At 44.1% G+C, this 21,081-nt stretch overlaps 1 protein-coding gene across 3 annotated transcripts in view; it reads right to left on the bottom strand.

The window, feature by feature from the left end:
* rhobtb1 (Rho related BTB domain containing 1) overlaps nucleotides 1–21,081 on the bottom strand; it is a 57,996-nt gene that overhangs the window by 14,347 nt on the left and 22,568 nt on the right. The window contains exons 1-4 of one of the 3 annotated variants that reach the window (XM_004915793.4): nucleotides 14,773–14,962; nucleotides 7,230–7,431; nucleotides 6,372–6,475; nucleotides 345–530 (exon numbers count right to left, since the gene is read on the bottom strand). In XM_004915793.4, coding sequence (XP_004915850.1) covers nucleotides 345–530; nucleotides 6,372–6,475; nucleotides 7,230–7,421 — 482 coding nt within the window. In that variant the 5' untranslated portion in view covers nucleotides 7,422–7,431; nucleotides 14,773–14,962. Of the gene's footprint in view, nucleotides 1–344; nucleotides 531–6,371; nucleotides 6,476–7,229; nucleotides 7,432–13,044; nucleotides 13,220–14,772; nucleotides 14,963–21,081 lie in introns of those variants that run through there. The other 2 variants (XM_031905226.1, XM_002937104.5) reach the window with 2 other exon arrangements.

The raw sequence follows: 21,081 nt of genomic DNA on the forward strand, positions 1-21,081 counted from the left end.
CAGATGCCACGAGGGATCATATCAAAACGCCGGCACATTTGAAAGGAGAGAAAATTGGTTATTAGCGAGTTCAGGGAATGTGTGAATTTGTCTCGGGATTGATGGATTTGGCAGCAGGAGATAGATATCCTGCTCTCCACTCATCTGCCAACTTGATTAGATTGGGATGCTTGTACCAACGCCATTCTACAGTACAATGGGAACAACACACTGGGCCACGTCACTTGGTGAAAGTAGAAATGGAGCACACAGAAATCTCTGCACTTCTAACTTTATCAATGGGATTGAATGACAAAAGTGAAATATATACAGTAAAGCCAATCCAGTGCAGAAGAAAACAATACCTGGCTAATGGCCGCCTTGCTCGATTGACTGCCTCGAGGTCGGCGTATCGCAAGTCCAGCTGGCACCCCACCAGAATGACTGGCGTACGGGGACAGAAATGCTTGATTTCCTGAGCCCACATGGTTTTCACATGGTTCAAGGAGTTCGGGTTGGCGATTGAAAAACACAGAACCACGACGTCCGACCTGTTGAAAGAGAACAGAAACATGCCTGCGGATAAGCTAATCTTTTCATCAAATAATGGATTATTACAAATTGCTTTAATTATGGGTTAATTAATGGCTTTGGCGCAGAGGGCCACACCCACTATCTGCTGCATGCCACCTGTAGCCATCCCTTAAAGGAAACTATAATATCCAAGTAAATCTCCTGCCTACAGACAAGGCAGGGGCTGATCTGTGTAGCTTTTGGGTGTACCCCTTTATTGACTAGGTAATGACCCTATAACATTGTGTAGCTTTTGGGTGTACCCCTTTATTGATTAGGTAATGACCCTATAGCACTGTGTAGCTTTTGGGTGTACCCCATTATTGACTAGGTAATGACCCTATAGCACTGTGTAGCTTTTGGGTGTACCCCATAATGACTAGGAAGTCACCCTATAACACTGTGTAGCTTTTGGGTGCACCCCTATAATGACTAGGAAGTCACCCTATATAACTGTGTAGCTTTTGGGAGCACCCCTATAATGACAAGAAAGTCACCCTATAGCACTGTGTAGCCTTTGGGTGCACCCCTATAATGACTAGAAAGTCACCCTATAGCACTGTGTAGCTTTTGGGTGCACCCCTATAATGACAAGAAAGTCACCCTATAGCACTGTGTAGCCTTTGGGTGCACCCCTATAATGACTAGAAAGTCACCCTATAGCACTGTGTAGCTTTTGGGTGCACCCTTATAATGACTAGGAAGTCACCCTATAGCACTGTGTAGCTTTTGGGTGCACCACTATAATGACAAGAAAGTCACCCTATAGCACTGTGTAGCTTTTGGGTGCACCCCTATAATGACTAGAAAGTCACCCTATATAACTGTGTAGCTTTTGGGTGCACCCCTATAATGACTAGAAAGTCACCCTATATAACTGTGTAGCTTTTGGGTGCACCCCTATAATGACTAGAAAGTCACCCTATATAACTGTGTAGCTTTTGGGAGCACCACTATAATGACTAGGAAGTCACCCTATAGCACTGTGTAGCTTTTGGGTGCACCCTTATAATGACTAGGAAGTCACCCTATAGCACTGTGTAGCTTTTGGGTGCACCACTATAATGACAAGAAAGTCACCCTATAGCACTGTGTAGCTTTTGGGTGTACCCCATAATGACTAGGAAGTCACCCTATAACACTGTGTAGCTTTTGGGTGCACCCCTATAATGACTAGGAAGTCACCCTATATAACTGTGTAGCTTTTGGGAGCACCCCTATAATGACAAGAAAGTCACCCTATAGCACTGTGTAGCCTTTGGGTGCACCCCTATAATGACTAGAAAGTCACCCTATAGCACTGTGTAGCTTTTGGGTGCACCACTATAATGACAAGAAAGTCACCCTATAGCACTGTGTAGCCTTTGGGTGCACCCCTATAATGACTAGAAAGTCACCCTATAGCACTGTGTAGCTTTTGGGTGCACCCTTATAATGACTAGGTAGTCACCCTATAGCACTGTGTAGCTTTTGGGTGCACCACTATAATGACAAGAAAGTCACCCTATAGCACTGTGTAGCTTTTGGGTGCACCCCTATAATGACTAGAAAGTCACCCTATATAACTGTGTAGCTTTTGGGTGCACCCCTATAATGACTAGAAAGTCACCCTATATAACTGTGTAGCTTTTGGGTGCACCCCTATAATGACTAGAAAGTCACCCTATATAACTGTGTAGCTTTTGGGAGCACCACTATAATGACTAGGAAGTCACCCTATAGCACTGTGTAGCTTTTGGGTGCACCCTTATAATGACTAGGAAGTCACCCTATAGCACTGTGTAGCTTTTGGGTGCACCACTATAATGACAAGAAAGTCACCCTATAGCACTGTGTAGCTTTTGGGTGCACCCCTATAATGACTAGAAAGTCACCCTATATAACTGTGTAGCTTTTGGGTGCACCCCTATAATGACTAGAAAGTCACCCTATAGCACTGTGTAGCTTTTGGGTGCACCCCTATAATGACTAGGAAGTCACCCTATATAACTGTGTAGCTTTTGGGTGCACCCCTATAATGACTAGAAAGTCACCCTATAGCACTGTGTAGCTTTTGGGTGCACCCCTATAATTACTAGGAAGTCACCCTATATAACTGTGTAGCTATTGGGTGCCCTCCTTAAATGACTAGTAAGTGAACAGGAGTTATGCAAATGTGTCTGACACATAAAAATGCTGCATTAGGGGTAAAAATGTCATTTATGTCATTTAGTAATTCTGTATATGCGCCTTTTGGTGTAGCATTGATTTTAGCAAACCTCCTACAGCGCCGCTGTGCGCGGAACATACCGACTGTGCCCCAAGCATTGTATCCGCTGGTGCCGGTATCCATCTCCCTAACATATTCAGCCCTAATAGATTTGCTCATTTTGTATTTTTCTCCGGAATGACAAGGACTTCACGCCAGACGCAGGGTTTCTATAAATAATATGCTAATGCCACAGCACTGCAGGTTGCTACTCGCAATGAGGAAGAGAGCGCGTTTTGTGCCAAATATAAAGCACAGCGGCAGGTTCCATGCCTCGGAGATGTGCCAACTAGAGTGGCCCTGGGATGCTTGGATATAACAAATCCAAATAAACTTATTGCTGTAATCAATTGTACGGAACGCAGGGACAAAGGTTGCTGGATTGTGTAGCCCTTACACACACACACACACACAGACGTCAGTGACTCCTCACACTAAACACAATAATCTAGGGCAGGACTGTCAAATCCTATTATGGGGCAAGTTCACCTAAAAATAACTTCTAGATAAAAACAAAGCTAAGTACTGGAACTTTGTCTCTCCCATGTATGCATTACCTCCCCCCCCCCCCGGGAAAGGGGCCCCAGCCTTCGCCAGGAGCCCAACATCTCTAAAGCTGGCCATATATATATACATATATATATATATATATATATACATATACTGTATATATATATATATATATATATATATATATATATATATATATATATATATATATATATATATATATATACATACATACAGATGTAAACTCAGTTTCATATGATTTTCGGATGTGTGGGTCTGAATTATTGTCCCAATAATTTTCGTACCATGGCGATCAGTCGTTTAGTCCAGGGGTCCCCAACCACCAGGCATGGCAGTGGACTGGAGCACACCCACCCCCCCCCCAGTGCGTCACATGTATTACGCGCCCCGCCCCCCTCCCCTCTTTTTGCTTCCTACCGGGCCGTGGTGCTAAAAAGGTTGGGGACCCCTGGTTTAGTCAATCGGCCTGGTTAGAAAATTTCGGGTAACGATAATGCATGTATTGTGTATCGGGCGATATCCTTGGGGGGGGGGGACCTACAATGGAAGTCACTACAACTGGTGTCTGACATCTATTTAACCGTGTGACCAATATCCGATGTATGGACAGCTTAACTCTCGGCATGGCTAGATGCCCAATGCTTAGCATTGATGTAAATAATAAACCCTTAATTAGTTAATTGTCCCTCCCCAAGGATCACTCTGCAAGCAATGAGCTGGGAGTCCTTCATCCTTATACCATTTAACATTCAAAATTCCATACCTGCTGCATTAACATGCACACACCATAGCACACACTACGACATGCATAACAATGGGACCCGGGGAAGGTTCTGGCAGTATCTGAGATATGTCTACACAGATGATGAAGGCTCTATCTGCCGGACATATCCATCTGTAACAAATTTATTAGCTTCCAAGGCACCATTTAATTCCTATTAATGCTGTTGCTAAAATGCATTGTATGTTGGGGTTTCTCCCCTTTACTTTCCAGGGGCAGGCATAAAAATGATATGCACTGTCTCACTGTCAACACAAAATATGTTAACTACAGTAAATGTAAGAAGTGTAAGAACCTTCTGTCTCCAGATGTTACTGGACTAAAACACACACATATATTATATATATATATATATATATATATATAATGCTGCTCGGCCAATTAAGCATCTGTGCTAGTAAATCAGCCTCTTTATCTCAAACAGGTCGCACTTAAAGGTTGTGCCAAACCAGACGTGGCTCGTGGGCGTCTTTTTCAAACACTTCAAACCCAGTGACAATTTCAGAGAAGCCAAGAGAAACCAACAGTGGCCTCTGCCAAGAAATAAGAGTACAATTATATCCTGATGTGGGTTATTATGACACCCAAGAGACCACAGGAGTTGGCATCAATTGAAGAAACACATTTGTGTGTTAACCAATTCACCCAGATGTATGACAGGGAAGCAAGCAGTTAGTATTTATTGGTTCACTGGGGCCAAAAAATAAAGGGTAAAGTATAGTTTAATAATGCACAACTCATTCCTTTACTACTTCACTAATAGTGAGATAGCAGGTATAGTAGGGAGAGATGGTGCCTATAGTAGCAGTGGGATAATAGCCTCTGGGAAGGGACTGGGGCTGTGGGATAGCAGGTATAGTAGGGAGAGATGGTGCCTATAGTAGCAGTGGGGGGATAATAGCCCCTGGGAAGGGACTGGGGCTGTGGGATAGCAGGTATAGTAGGGAGAGATGGTGCCTATAGTAGCAGTGGGGGGATAATAGCCTCTGGGAAGGGACTGGGGCTGTGGGATAGCAGGTATAGTAGGGAGAGATGGTGCCTATAGTAGCAGTGGGGAGATAATAGCCTCTGGGAAGGGACTGGGGCTGTGGGATAGCAGGTATAGTAGGGAGAGATGGTGCCTATAGTAGCAGTGGGGGGATAATAGCCTCTGGGAAGGGACTGGGGCTGTGGGATAGCAGGTATAGTAGGGAGAGATGGTGCCTATTGTAGCAGTTTGATAGTACCCTTCCTATAGTAGCAGTGTTTCTGCTTAAAGCTGCTAAGTGCTTTCTGGGAGTAGAAGCTCTACAGCTGCTAAAGTTCTTTTTGTTGGACAGTCCAACTTTATAAATAATAGTATTTTAGTTTCTATTTTAAGGGTGAAGACACACAGAGCTACTAGTAGCAGCTACTAGACACAAGTACAGAATTAAGCAATGCTGATCATTTACTGATAATTGTCTCGTGTGTTTCAGCAGAGGCAACTCTCAGTACTCTCTATGTCAAGGTATTTTCTGGAGTTTAGTAGCCGTGAAAACGTAGCTGCTATTAAGTAGCACAAAGTGTTGTATGTGTCGTATGTAAGGCACAAATCAGGGAATGCTCGGATGGATGCCAGGTGACGGTGTGTATGAGCAATTGTGTCCCTGAGGACATATTTCCCAGCCTGCAATGCGGTAGCTATGCTGCAGCTAAACTATTTCCTAGCCTATAATTTAATCCTAGGTAAATGGTGTTAAGTCATTAAACTGTGGCGCTACGGTGCATTCGAGGAAAGTGACCCTGGGTAGGGACAGCCTCTATAAATAGTTGATTTGCAGGATTTAGCCCAACTCTCGACATATGGAGATTTACTTGGGTGCTGCAGCAGGAGGTGGGAAGAGATTTGTGCCAATAAGTCTTAATCTGCCATATATTGTACAATCTCTCCATGGCAAGTGTTGTGTCTGTAGAAAGCATTCCGTAGCAGGGACGGCGACGGTGGGGCCTTTAAAAGGAACTGCAGTGTCCGGCACAGATGAATGCTGGGAGTGGCAGTTCATTAACATGCAGATTGGAAACCCAGCTGCAGGCAATATATTTTCCTGCATTTTATATGAGCCTCGAGTCTGATTTCCAAAGTTGTGCCAATGGCCGTGCACAGTCTGCGTAATGTGATACCAGCCGCTGCCTTCTACACAATGTGCTATTAATATCTATGCAACCCTCTGTGCTTCATCCGTGCCAGTACCCATACATCTTTATGTGCTGTACAGGTCGTTTGGCGCGGGTATTTACCTTCCGTAAGCAAAGCGCCTGTCCTTGTGGTGATCGCCGAAGGTGTCCCACAGTCTAAGAGAGACACTCACTTCGTCCACGACATCCCGAGAACGTTCGAGCACCTACATGAAAAAAAAATAAAAATAGAACTTTCTGACCTCTGACTAGTTAAAAATTTCTATGGAACATTATGACCCCCCCCAGTCGCCCCAACAAACCCACCCCTTGCATTGTTTTTGGCATGCTGGCTTGCCGGGATGTTTCTATCTTCATAATACCCTAAGTATCTGCCTAAACTGACAGATTTGCACAAAAAACTGCAGTCTGGGGCGTTGCAGCATACATGCATTCATTTCACCCCAGACTTAATATAGGTGATGAGGCTACAATGGAGAAATCCATAAAGTTGATGAGGCTACAATGGCCATAAGCAAAGTTGGGAAAGATATTAATACTATCTGTAAAAATGGCCCCTTTACTGAAGCGCCCTATAGATCCTCTCAGGTCCCTGTCCGTGTTTCAAATAAAGGGTTGGGTGTCCTAATAGTCCCTGCCAGAAGCACAGTAGGAGAGGGATAGCAAATCACGGATAGGCTTTAGTTCTTTATCAGGTCAGTCTAGCTGCTAATTGGTTCCTATCCTACAGTACAGTGTGCTGAGTGCCGCCTGGGAAAGGAGGCAGCAGAACTGAGACAGCTGGGAGGAACTAATGGAGTTTTTGGAGAAAATTTCAATAAATCACATACACATACAATACATTGTCCCTGTCTGAACAATAGGCAAAGCTTCAACTGCCTACTCTAGAGAACACAGTGAAGGCAGATATGCAAGCACAATAAAAATGTATCAGGGAACCACATTTGGCACATAACTTACCTCCTGGCAGACTCGATATTGGTCTATTGCCCATACTGTAGGTACGTGAGTGGCCAGCAGCTGGTACTGAGTTAAGGTGGTATTACATGCTCTCGCACAGATGAGACGAGTCTTCCCTACTGCGTTATCTCCAACCACAACGCACTTTATGGTTTCAACGTTGGGCCTTTCGTAATCCATGTCAGTGTCCATTTATACAGCCCTGGAAAGGTAAGAAAGAGGGTTGAGCGGTTTGGCCTCTTAGAGATGGAAAGAACAATTCCTCCTCCTTTCTCCTTTTATACCAACTGACATTCCTTGAGCCTGAAATGTTGTTATCATATAAATAAACTTCCCATCTGCCTCTGTTTTCACTAAACACAATAAGGAGAAGAATCAGGGCCTATTTAGAAGGAACCAGAACTTTTAGAACAGTTCTCTGTGCTGCAGTGACAGGCCACGGGGATGCTGGGATTTGTAGTACAGCAACAGTCTATGGGTTCTGCACACTACACTTATGGAGAGAGTAAATAAAATGTGAGTTTAGAGCTTCATATATAAAAACTCGCCCACGTTCCATTCATTCTTATGGGATTTTTAGAAGGGTATCTATCAAATGGTGAGTTCTACTTTTCACCCATTCATAAAAATGCTTCCAAAAATCCCATAGGAATAAATAGAACATGTTTCATTCATCCAGGTCATGTTATATCTGTAGTAATAAGTCAAATCAATTGGACTTGCTGGACAGCTAGTTCAGTTGATATGATTTGTTACTACAGATAATGAATAGATCGTGAGTTTTTATGTATTTAACTTACATTTTGATAAATCCGCCCCTTAACCACATGAATAATAAAATAGCCCTAAAATTGCTCATGCAGAAAGGCAGAAAATGATTAAAATGTAAAACTTCACATGGTTAAATCCAAGCACCCTGACGTACACTCATTGCTTTAGTGTTTTACTGCAGTGCAGCGAATGATACCTGTTCATACTGCTTCCTTCTCCCAAGGGAAAGGCTCTATTATAGCACTCCAGCGCTTCTGCTTTCTAGTGGACTTATCTATTCTCTGAGCTTGTTAAACGGCGCCAAGAGAGCTGATGCTGAATATTACCATTTGCTTACGGGAGGGACTCTATCAGAGCGCATGATCCCTGGCTAGATTCGCATTTCTAACGGGAAAAAGGACCTTGCTATTTGCTGGTTGGGACACAATACCACTCTGGGCCCCCCTGTTATTCCCATGAATGGCAGGGCATTTTCATTTCTGTGAATGAGAGGTGGTACAGAGAGGCTTATTTACTGCTGGCTGGACATTTGCTGGCGGAGATGTGTTAACTTTGCACCCCAAATCAGAGCCTTCTCCCCAAATGCCATCTAACTGGCTGAACCCTCCCTTAACAAAATGGGGGGCTGTAAGGTAATCAACAAGTGCAAAGTTTATTCCAGGTACAGGAACCAATAGAAAGCAATCAGGAGGTTAACAGTTCCCAGTCTGGAGTTTGCATTCAACTGTCTGATTGGTTGCTCTGGGTTTAGGTATCCATACACGTTAATATCCGCTCGCTTGGCGGATCTTCTCCCGATATCCCCACCTACGGGTGGGCGATATCGGCCTATTTCAGGTGCAGTCAGTTCAGGGACCGCATCAAGGAGCCGATGCGGTCCCCGATCCGACTAAATTTTTTAACCTGCCCGATTGATATCTGGCCAATTTCAGTCGGGCAGGCCCGTCGTTAGTGCCCCTACGCAGCCTGATAAGCTGCTGAGTCAGTCAGCTAGAATCGGCCCGTGTATGGCCACCTTTACTAGACCTAGAGATAACATTGTTCGGGTTATTGCCCCCTAAAATGTGTTGGGCTTCCAACATTTTTATATCGGTTTCTTACAGGCTCTGTTTGGCAGTGGTCATGGTTTTTATGCAACCAAAACTTGCCTCCGAGCCAGAAATTCAAAAATAAGCACCTGCTTTGAGGCCACTGGGAGCAACATCCAAGGGGTTGGGGAGCAACAAGTTTCTCACGAGCCACTGGTTGGGGATCACTGCCCCAAAGCAATCTATATACAGAAATAAGTAGCACTGGCAGCATGTTGTGCATCATACAGAACCCCAGATCCACTAAAGCCTAATGGATAACAAACACATATGAGTAGATTTACCCTTCTTAAGTCCTTCTACTAAGGTCTCAACTATCCAACAAACATCCAAACAAATGGTCAACAGGGCCCCAATAGTGGAGCCAGCACCAAAACTTTGACCAAGTGTTGCCCTACTAGCTAGAACTAGTGCTCCATTGCCCACTTGGCGGCTGAGTGACAGAAAGAATATTCAATATGGCGAGCAGAAAACAGAGCCAGATGAGCACAGGTAATTCCTGTGTCAGACGCACAAGATCAATAGATAAAGCTGTGTGTGCCTGCGTCTGACACAAATACCCAGGATTACCCGTGTTTGGTCTGTGCCTACAATCCGCTCACCATCATAAATATATCCCTTGGCGTGCAGTGATCTTCTAGGCAGTATGGCACGTCACAATGCTCCCTTCTCTATCCTCCAAAGTGCCTTCATTTCATTTTTGTTTGTGCAATGGAGCTGCCATACTGATGGGCTGAGACTAAATAAAGCTGGTTGGGACAGTTTTATACCGGAGAACCGCCTGCAGAGATGTCCCCTACCACAATCGTGCCAGTGTGCCGCAGTTGTGGGAATAGATTGTAAGCTCTCTGGCACGAACAGCCAGAAAACACATCTCTACAGATATTACATATAATAATAATGATGTATCACAAGCTTCTATTTCATTAGGTGGAACTGATTGAAGATTTAATTTTGCTTTCCAAGCTTTATTATTAATTCATTAAGAAGATATTAAATAACACACAATTATCAATCACTTTTATGAATTTGAAAATAAAAAAAGGAAAAAGAAAAAAAACTCAGGGACGCGGCTGGTTATTTTTAGCGGTGGCTTAATGGGATTTTTTGTAATTACTTTAAAGTTTGGGAAGTGGAGTCTGGGCCTGCAGCGGGTGGGGGTGTAACACTAGGAACTTGATGAGGTTCCTCTATAGTGAAGGCAATTAAATGGATGTTAATTAGATGGGGGGACAAAATACTCCAAATTGGCCCTCTGTTTAATTTCAGCTGAAATCATGTGACCGTGCCGGGTACAGTTTTGTCTCGGTGATAGTGGCCTGCATGAAACTGTACCCGGTGTATTTTTTTTAATTCAAAGTGGCAATTTGGAGCATTGTGCCCCCTCTTACCTCAGATTCCAGTGCAACCTAGCATTGTAGAGGGCTATTTAAAACTATTGTTTCCCCCAACCAGAGTGCAGGCACTTCTGGTGGGGGAAGCAATTTTAGGGTGCGCTTTAATGAATAGGGTTTTCTGCACAACTGACTGCAGGGAGAGAACTTCTCAGGCCCGCAACTGCACTTGTGGTCGTAAATGACCCCTATTTTGTACCAGTTGCAGTTTTACTTGGCCCCAATTTTTTGGGGTCCAAAACTTCCAGAGGTTGCCCAACATATATTGAAATGACATATTAATTAGGGTCCCACCAGGCCCTCTACACTCCTGGTTTCTCCTGTAGCATCTTCTTTCTCTATAGTGACGCCCCAGTTGTGTACCCCAGCCATGGCAGCATGAACCCAAGGGGTCCTCCACAAAATATCTGCCCACCGCTGAATTTGAACCCAGATTTATGAATTTTAGAACATTCAAGCAATCGCATGAGTTGCAAACAAAGGATTGTTGCGCTGTTTTTCAGAGCTTCAGAGCTAAATGAAGGTTTAGATTGGGATCAGCAAAAACCGCTCCAACTGTGCCAACTTTAGAACCAAATCCTGTATTCAGGGTTCTGTGTATAATTACTTGTTCCACCAACGAACTATGCCAGCATTAATCAATCTCTTTCCATTTATCTGTACTCATAGATCTTAAATGCAGAAAAATTAGGATTCTAACTTCAAATAACTTTAAAGGGGTGGTTCACCTATTGGCCTATTCCTAGCAGTGTTGCATTCGCTCTTCATTGTTTATTCTGTATAGTTTTGGAGTTATTTACCTTCCTCTTCTCCCTCTTTCCAGCTGTCATATGATCATTTTATTATTTATCGACCTATTCAGTCCCTCTACAATACTTTTCTTCTTTTAGTGGTCTTTTATTCAAACCACTGCCTGGTTGCTAGAGAAAATAAGACCCTTGCAACCAGATAGTTGCTGAAATACCATACTGGCGAACTGTTGAACAAAAAAAGATATAGGAAATAACTGAACCATACAATATAAAGAAATGAAGACCAATGCCAAACTGTCTCAGAATATCACTGTCTACATCATACGGTAATTTAAAAGGTAGACTACCCTTTTCATACCATTGAAAGGAATGAGCACAGCACAGCAAAAGTTTTCTTGTAAATGCATTGTTACAGGCATGTATATACATTGTTACAGGCTTGTATATACATTGTTACACACGGAAGGAACCGGCACTGTTGGACGGCACCCAGCAAGGGATCAGGGTGCAATTACCTTACATAAACATTGCAAAACCTTCCATGGAATTTCCTATGAATTAAATCCAATGCTTCCAAGAATAATAAAATTTACAAGAGAAATGAAATCCGGGATGGATTTAATAAGGCTGTTAATACAGATACCAGGCTGCTTGCTACTTAGTGACGCTATAGGAACCACGTGCCACTGGTGAAACTGAATATATCAGTCCCCTGTGAGTTCTAAGCGGGCAGTTCAGCAGCTCCGATATGGCCAGTCATGCCAAATATCAGGTTGCACTGCCCTGCAGTTCCTACTAACATGGCTAATGGGAAGTTTTACTGTGATGCACACACAGGGTCAGACTGGCCTGCTACAGTACCACAGGACTCTACTGGCCCCGGCCAATAAAAAAAAATCCCATCATCCCTTTCTTAGAAGTGCATCTAGCAGTATTCAAAGGGATGCCTATTAAACCCACTGTAAACATCAAAAACAAATCCAAAGTGACCAATGGCAGTCTATGGGGCGACTAATGCTTTCAGTAAAGAAACAGGTCAGCTCCTGCCTTATGTATTTATTCCTGATGCTACTTTGGCTTTAAAAACTTTTATCCAAAGTGCATTTTTTTCCTTTTTCAATATTAGGATTAAAAAAATATCATTTAATAAATGAAATGAAAAATAAATCAGTTTATTTTTTTCAATATAATCCAAAACAATTTGAATATGACTGTGCAGAGAATGGCTTGAGTGTCTGCATAACAGGATTTCAGCTGGATATGGGTCTTGGCATCAGTTGGGTATTAAGTCACAAGGGCTGAAATGCTGGGCATAGCCCCTCCACGGTTGCCTGGCCCAGATAGGGCACACCTGGAATCCTTATTTAGCACAATTTGTGTATTTACTCCCCAATATGACCTGATACAAGGCAAGTGGTGCCACGAGAAAGGAACCCCATCCCTCCAGCTCTCTGCACAACCCCAACCCAAAATAAGGCAAAGGCAAGTCATACATTGGCCTAACTAGAAGTTACTGGGCCCCAAAGCATATGCATTATAGGGTTCGGCTAAACTTTAAAAACAAGATATCGGGAAACGGAATCAGTCAGTGCCTCACTGGATCCCCTAAATGCCCTGGACCCCCCAGTTTCCTCTATAGACCACACACTGTTACTATATAAACAGCTCACAATGGAGTCGGTGCCTGAGACCCAGTCCTGAGCTTTAAATGGTACTGGGTCTGTTTACATGCCACATACCCCCCTTTCCTGACTCCCTACAACCATTGCCATAGCAACACACAACAGACTCCAGGGGTATGGAGACAAACCTGGTGCAACTGTCGCTTCTGTACAAGCTGAGGCAATACTGCCGGCTGTGGCCCCCTCTCAAGGGCCACCAAACCCCCGGATGGGTTGCATAAGCTGCTGAACGCCTGACACACACACACTGAGTACACACAATCCCAGGGAGCCGCCGGCATCACCCAAACACACGCACCTTTGTTTTGCACAATCACAGCAGGCAGTTAGCCTTTCCCCTTGCACAAGGTAACGAGCCTCATTAGAGGCGGCCAGGGATAACGAGGGCACACAAAGCCTCATTCCATCGGCGCTGAGCTCCTTTACTTCCTGGCGGCTCACAATGAACCTGCCGCTTCTCTTTTTCTATTTCAACTTGCCCAACATCAAAGAGTCCTTAGCCATCAAAGCAACCAGATGCCTGTGCCTGCAATCCATTCAAATCCCACACGCCTGCTGGTGCCAAGCGGTGCCCAGGCATGCACATAGCGTGACATAGTGATGGCGTGCTGCTTGAAGTCATCAACTACAGCTCCCATGATCCTCTCCAGCCCAGTGGGATGCAGTAGTGTTTAACCCCAAGATACAAATCCCAGCATCCTCTGTAAGGAGGTTTAATCCCAGACAGATGGACGCTGCGTGCTTGATGTGACAGCATTCTATACAAAGCCGGAGAGACCACACACAAATATGTAGGTGTCTAGACTGCCAGCTGGGCATGGGCACCCAGGGTGCTGAACTACAGCCCCACAGCGGCAGCCTGCCTTGCCATTGGCAGAAGTTAGTGTGTGTGCGCAACGCAATAGGCAGCATGGGGCCCGTTATACATAAACAATGGCAATAATAACAATAGCACAGGGCGGCCATAACGAGTGAACAGCACCGTGCCCACAGTACATGCCCACAGCACCACAGTACCGTGCCCACAGTACATTCCCACAGCACCACAGTACCATGCCCACAGTACATGCCTACAGTACCATGCCCACAGTACATGCCCACAGTACCATGCCAGCCATGGAACACAATGAACATTTAATGAAAGCAAGTGCTGGTGGGATGGGCAGGGCACGCAGACATGAATGACAGAGCATAGGGCAGCGTCAACCTGTGGCTCTTTGTTTGGCACAGAACTACAACTCACCGCCCGCCCAATCAGACATTCATACCGTGCAGCGCACCCATGCAAAACACGCACGGCTGTTGTTTGACTACAAGTCTCAGCTGCAGCTGCTGGGCACTGTAGTCCAACACATGGGTGCCATATGGCAACTCTACGGCCTATCAGACTGTGCAATGCAGCTCACAAAAACACAACATGAAAGCCTCAGTTAGGACACTACAATTCCCAGCATTCCCTAACAGCCAGGGCTGCAGCTTTCAGGTGTATCAAGTATACAGTGTGCAAGCAGCTAATGTGCTGAGCTGTATATCACACACACAAAGCAGGGATATCTCACTACAACAACTCCCAGCATCCCCTGACAGCCAGTTGTAAGCATGTGCAATGCAGATCCCAGCCCTACAGTACTGCCAAACTACAACTCCCAGCAGCCAGCCACAGGGTAGGCACTGCTAACACATAACTAAGAGCAATGTATATAAATGAGGGTGGCATATGGAAACACAGCAGGGGCTGCATGGTATAGGCTAGCCCTGTATAACTCAGTAGCTATATACACACAGTGCAAATAACAGGTAAGAGGCAGCCCCAGTGCATCCCGGGCAGCAGGTGTAGCAGGCACATGGGTACCTACCGTGTGTCAGAGCCGCTTCTCTGATGCTTTCCTAGAGGCAGATAGGAGCCCAATGCGCTCTCATTGTCTGACAGCAGCCCCCCTGCCCCTCTCTAGCTCAGGGGCGAGTATTTGTTACCCTGCTGCTGCTGGGCATCACCCTCCCTCCTGTCCCCGCCCACTTCCAGCTGCAGCAGCGCCCCGTCACGTCACGGCCGCCCCTGCTCTCTCTCTCTCCGCCACATTGGGTTTCATTCATGAAACAACAAAGGAGCGCGCCCGCCCCTCCTCCTTCTCTGGGGGACGTGCGGCCCCTGTGCGCGCCCCCGACGCTGCCTTATTAAAGCAATAGAGAGAGAGCCGCGCAGGCCCTAGCAGGGTTGCCAGGTTGGCTGTTTTTCCGTCAAATTGGGCTACTAATGTAAAGTTTCCAAAGTACAAACCCGCCAAGGTACAGTTTTGGGCTATTTTACGGGTTTATAGTTTGGAAACTAGGCAAAGTTTTTTCCCCTAGTAAACCTGACATCCCTGTCCCATTGCATGCTGGGTAATGTAGTTTTTATCGAACAATTAGCCTACAGCTAGGATTAATATAAAACTACAATACCCAGCATGCAATTGGACATTATAGCCAGAGGCTCCCATTTCTATTTTATTAAGGCTCAACCTGTCTGCCCTACAACCTGCTCTATAGGGTATGAGATTGTACCATAACTTTCTACTGTGATGTGGGGGGTGGGGCTGCCATTTGTTACTTTCTGCTGTTGATCCTTAAGGTATAACTCTCAGGATCTCTTGGGGCTCTGAGAGTTGTAGTTCATGCACCCATATGTATATATATATCTGGTGTATATATATATATCTGGGGTTAATGCAACATTCTGAATCTATTTCTGTAGTGACTTCCCAGCTGGACTGGGCACAGAGGGCAGGGAATTATGAGCCATCCCAGTAACTCATGGGTAGTGATAATACGCGTTAAAAAGGCCGGTTTCCCATATATACTTTTATTTTTTTTAGAATTTTTTTTCCATTGTGCATATTAGGCTATTTTTGGGCTACTTTCAAAGTGGCTTTTGGCTAGTTTTGGGCTATTTTAGAACTGACTTTGGAAAAATAAATCTGGCCACCCTGCAGGGAGCAAACCCCAGTGGAATAAGGGCCCCAAGCCTAGCGCTTTGTGTTGAGTGACAGGAATGGCAATCATTCAGCCACACCCAGCATATTTTTGGGGATTATAAAACACCTGCTGCTTCCCGCCCCCCTCCCAAATGAGGGAAAAGTCAGGGTCAGTGGCCTAACTACAAGTTACTGGGCCACTTGCACGTATATGGATTCTGTTAGCGCCCCTCCCCCAGGCCCTTGTATCCCTATGGACATTTGGGGAATCTGCCTACTCTATAATTATGCTCTTACACAGGGCTTATTTGAAAATGCAGTGTAAAATGCAAAATATGGATATTAATTATTTTTACCCATAATGCAGTTCTTACCCCCCCCCCTTTTACCTCACTTCTGCCAATTCAGCCCTAAACATTGCTCGTGCACCATCAAGATTTTTTAACCTGGCCTATCGATGAGTCGACCGATATCCGCAGCCTTTTGCACAAACTGACGCAAAGCACAAAAAACAAAAATATAATGGAAAATACGCAAAGTTCTATAAATTAGAAAAAATAAATTTTTTTCCCATTCGGACCCAATCGTACATTGATAAATGTGCCACTAAGTCAAGGGTTTCTTTGCATCATGCACATTTGAGCAACATTTATCAGAGGAGGCTGAAGGGGCAAACCGGTGCTTGCTGTAAGCTATAAATGTACATTCACAGACACACGTATCTTTCTGAGCAATCGACACACAATATTTTTTTGCCTCTATTTTATTTCCCTACAATTGCACTTGAACAAATGAGCTTTGTAAATGAGCTTTAGGGCCAATGCTTGCAGGTGACTGCATAGAACTGAATAGGGCAATTTTATATGGTTTTTCCCCCCACTCATGGATACTAATTATTGCTGGTTTGACTAAATAGAAAGATAGGGCTTGCACTCAAATAAAGCAATTCACACCAGTGGTATTATCACGATAAAAATATCTTTATAAAGTGTATTTTTTAAGGATCATAACACAGTACAATATTGCTCTTATATTGAAGTACAATTAATCACATATAATACATACCACCAGATAAGCAAAATCTTTGTAATCTATGATCTGTATTCTCTATCCTGCTTGTTGTGTTGCTTTTTTGCAGTTGCACAATAGGGGAACCTGCCCTGAGGCAGCGCGTGTGGATTGACAGTTGTGACGTTGGTGGTGTCACACACACACAGTGTTCCATAATGCACATATTTAAGGCTCCTAACACACCTGCGTCTTGTACCCGTTTGTGGAAAAGGAAATTAAATGCAGAAAAATAAGTGGCAGACAGTCAAGTAAGCAGGACCTGCTTATGCAATATGTAAAAAATGGTTGTGCAGGCTATAGATGTACAAGCTGTGCCTATCTGGCTGAACTACAACTGCCAGTATTCATTTACACCCAAAGTCTGTTACTACAGGGATACTAAGAGTGGGGGAAACAGGTATAATTGTATAGGGCCCTAATATTTCTGTCCTTTTTTATATAATGTCTGGTTATCTAAAGCCCTGACTAAAGGGGAACCTGACTCCTGCTCAGCTGCCTGTTAGAAACTCTTTAGGACAATGTATCAGCCATAATGATAGTAACCAGAAGCAGTATAGGGGTGCAGTGTGGTATTGTGTCAGATGGTGGGCACACACTGCCTATTGTTTTCTGCTAGAGACTGCAATAATAAATCCTGGTTGCCAGCAGAGCAAGGAATTGTCCCTGCAAATGCCAGCCGCAGGGGCACTGATTTCGATAAAATATATGAACCTTGAGTATGGCATGGGCGTCACCACCCAATTAGTGACAATGAATACCACCAAGTATGCGGAGCTGCACTACAACCAATGGGGAAACACTTAGATGTGTGAAAACTTGGCCATCTTAAGTTGAGGAGAGCTGCATGGCATAAGAGAAGCCAGCCTATAGCCCTACAGCTTCTGTAAAACTCCACAGCAGCTGATCCAACATGGCGTCCAACCTGTTGATTGATATCTGGCCAGCTTTCTGTTGTTCCACACATGAGGGATGACAGCCCAAACAATCGGAACAGCAAAAGACACTGCGGTTCCTCATCTGCAGATGCACCAAGTGCTGGTCCACATGGTACATATTCAAACCTGCTCAAATAGTAAACTGTCTGGGCCAGCGTACACATACTGAAAATTGTATACAGTCCTAAGAGATGGGTGCGAGGAGATGTACTTTAACAAGCATCTTGCCCAATGGTAGCCAGTTGCCTCAGTGCATCTGCAATTTTTTCAACTTCTACCTATAACTATAACCTATGGTGGCCCTCAGGAAACCTCGCATTCTGTATTTTACTTCATGGTATTTTGTCAAACAATAAAGACCAGGCAACTGGAAGTTCTGCAAAGATGAGTTTCCCCTTTCTATTACTCTTATTGCTCTCTGTCTGGCTCTAGATATCCTATCTGGCCTGAACATTCCATCCTCTTAGATGCCACCCGGAAATGGAAGCAGCCTGGTGGTTTATCTTCAGACCCAGACCCCCAGGAAGATGTTAAGGTTCACGAAGAGCAGTTCATCGTATCTGGTTTAGATCATGGCTGATAGAGAAAGGCAGCTGTATTTTACTTTACTTTCACTGGATTTATTATGGTTGGGCTTCACTTGAAGTATTCAGAAAATTAGCTGCACCATAGATTTGTTAAAGTTGTACAGTAGTCAGAAACTACACCTGATTTTTTGTATTCGTGGTCTGTGCCTGATACAGTATGTCTATTGTTGTGCTGTAGGGAGAGGGTGCATAATTGAGTCACAGCCCTTAAGGCTTAAGCCACAGGTAGTGGTCCCACCCAAGGAGAGGGCAGGGGGGTATGCACAGCACGCAACACATAATAGTGTGATGGAAAACCTTAAGCAGTTCTGCTCTGTGGGGCCTCAGCCCTTGGGCTACGTAGCTGGGGAATGACAGGAATGGCATCCATGCAGTCAAACAAACATACTATCTCAGACAAAATATGGATTTTTTTGTCCACACCCGTAACGGATAAAGGAAAGCAAAGGATTATAAAAACAGTGAGGTAAACACAGTAACACACCCAATATTGTGTAATATTTGGAATAACATATCAAAAGTGACCTTTTGCCAGAAATTCAATTATTGGCAAAAGCAAAGACTATATATGGTAAATATACAGCTGTAATACTGATGTCTTACCTATGGCTGTACAACAGAAAAGCTTAGGGTACACAGGGCCATAGAAAGAACAAATGGGGCAGCTGTGGACAAAATCCACTCGTTTATAACGCAACTTAGGGCTGCATTTAGGTCCTGTGTGGATTTAGCAAAAAGTGTCTGCTGGTGCCTGACTGGGGGGAGCTTATTTTTTGGAAAATATTTTTTTCTCTTTAGGCACCCCCATGCTACTGGAGGCCTATATGGTAAATACAAGACAGACAAAAGGTTCCCTTGGAGGCTACTGGAAGTTCAAGATCAGACTGGTTCAAGTTCAAGACTGGCTAAATTGGCCAATTGTTTGCACAAAAGAATAATTACTAATGTTTTGGGAAAACTTAGGGCAGTGTTCCATCTAGACTGGTGCAAGCTGAAGAGCACAGCTAATCCCTAAGGGGCCCAAATACTGCTTGCCTTACTTCTCCAGCATTTATGCCCACGGCATTAGTAAATGAGTCTGAGAGCAATAATATTACTTGTTCTGGGGCCCATCATCACTTGGCAGGTAAATAAGGTAAAAGCAAAAACGACACATTCTAAGTATTATGTACTATAAACAACTGTTATATGTGTATATTATACATAAACTAGCAAAACCGCCTGGGGGTGCTGACAGTTTTATGGTTACCAAGAGCTGGATGGCTGCTAATTTCTGTTATTTCCACCCTACTATACTTCAGATAGAGCCCCCAGCCTTTTAGTAGTGCCAAGAGCCTACTCGTTCCCAATGCAGGCATTATGATACCAACCCAAATGTCTAACATACAGGGACAAGAAGATATGTACAAGGGAGATATATGGCTAAGCCAATGATTCTGAAAACCTATAATGGCAACACAGTCCATGTGTTTATTTGCTCACAGCATTGAAAAGGCAAATATTGACTTTTAATGAGTGGCATGACACGGGATGTTCCAACTGGCCTGCTCCAGCTGTCACATGTCAGGCTCCATGCTAGGACAGTGATGGAAACTACGTGCATCCCCCCTACAGACTCATGTATATGTGAATGACAGAGTAGAAGAGCACGCTACTCAAGTGTAACCACCTGCTAGCAGCCTCCGGGGTACTAGACATCCCATTCATGTAACTGTAATGGATACACCACAATATGTGCTCTTCAGCAAAAATATATAATTGTATATTTCATTTATACCGTGCTGACATACTGTATTCTGTAGCTTTTTATTTATTATACATTATTCCCACCAGTCCCTGCCCCGGTGGAGCTTATAATCTAAGGTCCCTGTCCCATTCACAGGCACTAGGGGTGAGAATTAGGGGCGTAACCTATGGCTAAACCTGTTAAGCGCCCTTTTTTTTTTTTTTATACTTTGCACCTTGCCTGTGTTTTGCTTTCAGTGGTGCAACTCTTTACACTCCTCAAAATGAGCACAAAGAGTTGCACCTTGTGCATTCGGCAGCACTGCACACACATTGGGTGAGATTTAGGCAACGTAAGGGCCCTAGCATGCATTTGCACCCTATTGCGTCAAAGGAGGAAATGTTCTTTTTATTTATAAATAGGGCCGATATGTTCTTTGTGCTTTTAACCCTCAAGGCATTTGCCTAGTTTACCTTGCCCTTAAACAAAACCATGTCATATTGTGCTGGGGGTTTATCTGGGTTTAGTGAATGTGTTTACTGGGAGCAGAATATTTCTGTATTAGTGTAGAGGAAAGAATGTGCATCAATAAGTTGGGCATTTTTAACTAAAAGATGAACTCTTGATTTTAAGGAAGGGGAATTCTACATGTACAATACTCCCCACCGCATCGAGTCTTTCCAAAGAGTCATTTATTTTTCACAGGAAACTGCTAAATAGGTTATCTTGTTTCGAATACATCATCTCCATTCTGGTTCAGCAGCCTTATTTAAATCCTACAACTCTTAAAGGCCCACCATGCTGCACATTTGGGAGAGAATCGGTTATTTTGTTATGGCAGCCCAATGCCGTGTTTGTTAGGGTCTACAATCCCAGTAACCAAACGACAGCA

The sequence above is a fragment of the Xenopus tropicalis genome, chromosome 7 (genome assembly GCF_000004195.4).
Source record: "Xenopus tropicalis strain Nigerian chromosome 7, UCB_Xtro_10.0, whole genome shotgun sequence".
NCBI lineage: Eukaryota > Metazoa > Chordata > Amphibia > Anura > Pipidae > Xenopus > Xenopus tropicalis.